The 6,171-nt window shown below is 41.7% G+C and overlaps 1 protein-coding gene across 1 annotated transcript; it reads left to right on the top strand.

Moving 5' to 3' along the window:
* Positions 1-964: 964 nt before the first annotated feature.
* On the top strand, positions 965-4,053 carry Ir87a (Ionotropic receptor 87a). The gene is made up of 3 exons (XM_030386133.2): positions 965-2,493; positions 2,553-3,081; positions 3,140-4,053. Exons 1-3 carry the CDS (start codon positions 1,148-1,150, stop codon positions 3,656-3,658), a joined length of 2,394 nt encoding a protein of 797 aa, XP_030241993.1. The 5' UTR covers positions 965-1,147; the 3' UTR covers positions 3,659-4,053.
* The last annotated feature ends 2,118 nt before the right edge of the window (positions 4,054-6,171 follow it).

The raw sequence follows: 6,171 nt of genomic DNA, 5'->3' as shown, positions 1-6,171 counted from the left end.
TACATCTAAACATGTTTACATGACTGTTATTGAGAGTACGTTTAAATATTGCCTCTCTATGCGAACCTCGTAGTTTAAACGAGAGATTTACTCAAAGAAATATTGTTTGATTTTTATTAAATATTTTCAGCTCTGAACTTTTAATATATACACGTATGTACATATTCTCCCCCTCTCTCTCTCTCTCTCTCTCTCTCTCTCTCTCTCTCTCTCACTCCCTCTCTCTCTCTCTGACTCTCTCACTCTAACTCTATTATATTCTATTTCTTTCTGTGTAATCTCTCTCTCACTCTCACGAGCTCTATCTAATTATATTCTATTACTATTCTATTCTCCTGTCTCTCTCTCTCTCTCTGTCTCTCTCTATCACTCGCTCTCTCTCTCTCTCTCTCTCTCTCTGTCTCTCTATTTGTGTTTCTCCATCTCTATTGTCTACAGCTATTCTATTTTTTTCTATTATATTCTACTTCTTTGCCTCTCTCTCACTAAATATCTCGCTATCTCTCCCTCTCTCTTTCTCTCGATTTTTTTCTCTATTTCTATTCTCTCTGTCCCTCTATTTCTACACTTGTTTATCCGAGCAGAGCAACTGCTAGCCGCTCACTCCAAAATATGATACTCGTTCTGCTTGGCAATATTAAAAAACGTTTCTTATGCGAAATGTTGCAATAAGTTCATAAATTTTACGCATATGAGCACTGAATACCAGGTTGACAGATTTTACGTCGTCGTTTTTCTTGAGCTCACGCACTTTTATTTATATTGCAAACCCAAAGTTTGCTTTTCGTTTTGTTGCTCTAGTAAATCCAGTTCTTTAAACATTTTCAACACGAGCGCCCATTAGTGGAGGTGAACGGAAATGTTTGGGAGTGGCAGGACGACTATCGGAGAGCAGCGAACACCTCGAACAGCCGTTATATGGAGCAGCCGATGGCCCGGATGAACTAAACTGGCCATGGGCAAACGCTTAAGCTCTCCAAAATTATCGTGATTTCGGATTGCCGCAGGCCAAATTCATGAGTCGAAAATTAACATTGGTAATTGGATAATAATAACCGGGGGACTCGCAACTCCCTTGTGGCTCGAAGCGCGACGCCAGGCAAGGTGTGCCCCACTTTGGGGCGTGCCGCATTCAGTTGTCGCTCGCATGTCAACGCCACAATTACGAATCTCCAATGCTGGCTCCACTTATGTGGCCCTGCTGCTGCTCCTCCAGCTAACCATTCGCAGAGTTGAATCTCATGGCTTTGGTCTTAACCTGATGCAGCTGCCCAACGAAGACAAGTCGCAGGTGGCATGCGTCTCGGCGCTGTTGCGCAAGTATTTTCACTCCGGCGATGCACTCTCCGGCGCCGTGCTCTGCGTCAGCGTCACTGCGAGCACTCCCGATATCTTGGATCAGCTGATGCTGGCGCTCAATCATCACCAGAGCTACACGTGGACGATTCAGGTGACTAGTCCTCAGGAGAAGCAACAGTCAAAGTCCGATCGACAGCTGTTACATGAGAAGCCGCAATGCTATTTCATCATTGTGGAGGACCTGGAGGATGAAGATCTGGAGGAGACAATCGGGCACTGGCGTCTCATGCTCAACTGGAATCCGTTGGCACAGTTTGTGGTCTATCTGGCGTCGATAGAGGAGACGGATGAGGAGATGACCGACCTGATGGTGGAGATACTGCTCACGTTTATGAGCAACAAGCTCTACAATGTGAATGTGCTGGGCCAGAGCGAGGAGAACAGCTTCTACTACTCCAAGACGGTGTTTCCCTATCATCCGGATAACAATTGTGGAAATCGGGTGATAGTCGTCGATCTCTTGGATGCGTGCGGCTATGAGGATGACGAGGACTCCGACAGTGATAGCGAGGATTACGAAGATGATGAGGAGGAAACAGGCTACAATGAGGATAATGCAGATGAGGACAAAGCAGTTACTGAAAGTTCGCCAGAAGCCGAAGATGATGAATTTGAGGCCGAGACTAAGGCTGACTATGAAACAGATGATGAACAGACTATGGAGGCATTCACGTTGGACAACAGCGCTGAAATCAATGGCCTCAATGAGTCATCCAATGCAACAGCTCGCGCTCAGCCAGAGGCCTCCATTGAGGAATACACTCGCGGCCTATTCGAAGACAAGTTCCCAAGTGACCTGAGCGGCTGTCCCATTAGAGCCGCTTATCGTGGTCCCTGGGAGCCGTACATATTTGTCAGTGCCGAGACAACTGCGCCAGAGGTGGACTACTATGGCGCCGAGGCGGCAGCCAATGACAGCGAGCAGGCCTACGAGGAGAGCATTGATGTGGAGGACTATACGCTGGACAATGGCAGTGAAGAGAGCCATGCAGCGGAGGAGACGGGCGACATCAGCAATCTGCATGGCATCGAGTTTCAGCTGGTGCAGACCATAGCTCAGCGTCTGCACATGATCATCGACTTCAAGAAGAAGAGCAGCAATGTGTTTCATCTGTTCAATCTGCTGATCGATGGGTAAGACACACATTGATCCCAAAATAATCGGATTTAAATAAATGCCTTCATCTGGTCAGTCGCGTTGAGATGATTATTGGCGGCATCGGCGAGGATCCCAGCACTAGCCAGTTTGTCTCCAGCTCCACGTCGTACCACCAGGACGATCTCACCTGGTGCGTGGCCAGGGCCAAGCGCAAGCACAGTCTCTTCAACTTCTTGGCCAGCTTCGATGCGAGTGCCTGGTTCTTGATATTGTTCTTCATTATTTTCAGCTCGTTCGTCGCGCTGCTCACGGAGCACTTGTCCGTCTTTCAGCTCAGTGAGCAGAACAACTATGTGTCCATCTGCCTGCGCATGCTGGGCATCCTGCTAACTCAGTCAATTAATGTGAACTCTCGGCGATTGTCTGTGGCACTGCGTTTGGTCTTTCTGATGGGCTTCTTTTTGTCCTTCTTCTTTAGCAACACCTATCAGAGTTTTCTCATCAGCACACTGACCACGCCCACTACAGAGTCTCAGATAAGCGAAATGGCGGAGATCTACAACCAGCGCATGACCATTATGGTCAGCTCGGAGAATATGCGACATCTGAACAAGGAGGGCGAGGTGGGAGATCAGTTTATCTATTATTATGTATATCCTCTATCTCTTTCTTTTAGTGCAGATCTTCCGGTACATTCGCGAAAAGTTCGAGATCTGCTATAACCTTGTGGAATGCCTCAACTATGCCACGGAGAACGAGCACCTGGCCGTGGTCGTCTCACGGCAGCACGCCCTCTACAATCCCCACATAGAGCGGAATAAGCTCTTCTGTTTCGACCGACGCGAGTCCCTGTATGTCTACCCGGTGACCATGCTGCTGCCGAAGAAATTCCATTTGCTGCCCCACATCAATGCGGTGATCCAGCATGTCATTGAGTCGGGCCACATGCAGAAGTGGGCACGTGATCTGGACATGGTGCGCATAATACAGGAGAAGATCGCCAGGGTGCAGGAGGATGCCTTCAAGCCACTGACCCTGGCTGCATTCCAGGGCGCCTTTGCCTTTGCCGGCATTCTCCTTCTGCTGGCCAGCTTAATGCTTGTCTTCGAGTGGCTCATCCACTGGCTGGTGGTGCGTTGGCGCACGCGTCTCCGGCCCATACGCTTTCTGCATCGTCGCTTGGGCAAGCGGCAGCGCTAAAGTTCAAATATTACGCATACGCCCCAGTGCATCCCAGTATGGCCAGCTCTTGACAAGGGGAAGTGCCGTTGATCAAATTATACAAATTGCAGAGAAATTTTTATTCAAATATATACCATATAAATAAATATATGTTTAAATATGTATGTATGTATGTATGTGTGTGTATATATAGAGCGCATATATAGTATTATATGTATATTTCATATTTCTTGGCACATTATTCAATTTAAAAATACAAAATTGCATTCTGCCGTGGAATGCACGGCAGCGTTGCCGTTGCGGCTGCTTGTCATAATCCAAGCAGTTGTCGACGCTTCACAGTGGCTCCAAAGCAGCAAATCAGAGCAAACATAAAGAAAGATTTTCTGGATGAATGAATATTCACAGAATTTTATTTTGGGTTCTCACAAATTAATTGTATTTCCATATATATAACTCTGAATTTAGTTTCTTCTCAGAAATTTTTATATGTTGCTTTTGATTTGTTTTCTTTAGGGAGAAATTATATAGATAAATAATAAATCACTAGCTTTGCTTATTATTTTATTTATTTATTAATGTATATATTTACTGATTTTTCGTTTATTGATTTATTAAATTAATTAACTCTAAAATTCAAATAATTTTTAATTAACTTATTTTGTTTTTAATAATTAAATATTTTTTATTTATATTTTTCATGTATTTATTCATATATGTTAATTATATTTATTTCATTTTCCACTTCTTTTTCATTTATTTATATTTATTTATTTTATATTTACTTATTTATATATTTTTGTATTTTATTTATATTTATATGATTTATATAAATTGGTTTATCAACCCACAGTGGCTGGTCGTCGTCACCTCCTTTGCTGATGCATCCTTAAAAGGTGGTGGCCTACTGCGCCGACTGCCCCGTACACAAAAATATTGTATAAATATATATATACATACGTATATAATGCTAAATAGATATGTACATAATTTTTTATAAGTATTGTATTTTTAGACTAACACATTTGTTGTGGTATCATCAAATTGGCATCTTTTTGTTGTTGCTGGCCAACACAACACAACACAATTCAATCAGCTGCTGCTATGTGTGTGTATGTGTACGTATATAGAGTGAAGCGGTCGGGCGATCTGCTTGACTGAATGAGTTTTTCTTCATATATATTCATTGAATACTATTTTACATTCGATTTAGAATGAATTGAATATATATAAATATAAAAAATACTTATATCAATGAAACCTTGAGGAAACTAGCCTGCAATTAATTATGATCTAATTGTTCATTGAATTGTTATAGTTTATTGAACATAGTTATTAAATGACATGCAAAATATACATCATTATGGGTTCAGCCTTAAGATGCCACACTGAGTAAATTTTTGAATAAATTTTTAAGCACAAAAACCAATTAATCAATTTCTCACAATGCGAACGAACAGCATTAAATCATCTTTGAGCTGCAGTAGAGCTTAGCTCTACATCAATTAATAACAGGGTATTAGCACGTCGTCTAGTCTCTAGTGTCTCTTTTTGCACCTGTATTATCTAGCCAAACACGCAGAGCAGCTAACTTAAGAAATATGTAAAAATTAAGAATTGAAAAATTCTTTTATAAATAGAATTCCATTCGTATCTGCGCGTCAGCGTCAAAGAATCTTATGCAAAAACGTGAGAGCGCACGATATTTGATTTTTTTTCTCGTTTTCCTTTAAAAATAACATCAACAAAAAACCGAAAGCGAAAAAAAAAAAAAAACGCTCAAGATTTAGTGTAAACAACAAACATGCGAGTTAATAATGATCTACTAGAATATGAGTCTGCCGAGCAAATGATCGAAATATTTTCCTATTTTTACATTATTAATTATATAGATAGTTCAATAATTTTTCAACTTGTAATTTCCTAGATGTAGAAGGCGAAAACTATTAACAATTTTCGACTTGCATGTTTATGATGCCGAAACCTCCACCTACGCCCCCACCAACCCACCTCAATATACCCTACAACCTCTAAGATCCACCCACATGCAAACGCCCAACGAATTGTAGCACAGAATATTTTCGATACTTGAATATTTTGTTTTGTTTTGAAATTCTTTTTTATTTTTCCTAATTGCGTTTGCCCCAACGAGAGAGACAGCGGGAGAGCAACACAGAGAGGCAGACAGAGAGAGAGGGAAAGAACGAGAGAGAGAGCGTTCCAAGCATCCCCATGTATGGATTGGACCAACGTGCAAATGTTGATTAAAAATTAGACAAAACAAAAAATTATATATATACGCCTACGACGCCTCCACGGAGGATCGCCTGTATACATCTGTGTGCGTGTGTGTGTGCATTTGTGTGTGAACAATTTTTGTTTACCCTATGCTCAACGACGGCTGCTTTGGCCTCTCTACAAAAAATATGAAAGAAAAAAAGTATTTTTAAAAGATTTTCGAAAATTTCCCCTTTAGCGAAATGTGCATCCATGTGCTGCATATGTCTGTCCATATGTGCAACTGTGTGTGT

This window comes from Drosophila navojoa, chromosome 2 (assembly GCF_054131105.1).
Source record: "Drosophila navojoa isolate 15081-1374.11 chromosome 2, UAZ_NAV_1.0, whole genome shotgun sequence".
Taxonomy (NCBI): Eukaryota; Metazoa; Arthropoda; class Insecta; order Diptera; family Drosophilidae; genus Drosophila; species Drosophila navojoa.
Note: the sequence above shows the minus strand (reverse complement) of the source record. Positions and strands in the feature narration are given on the sequence as shown.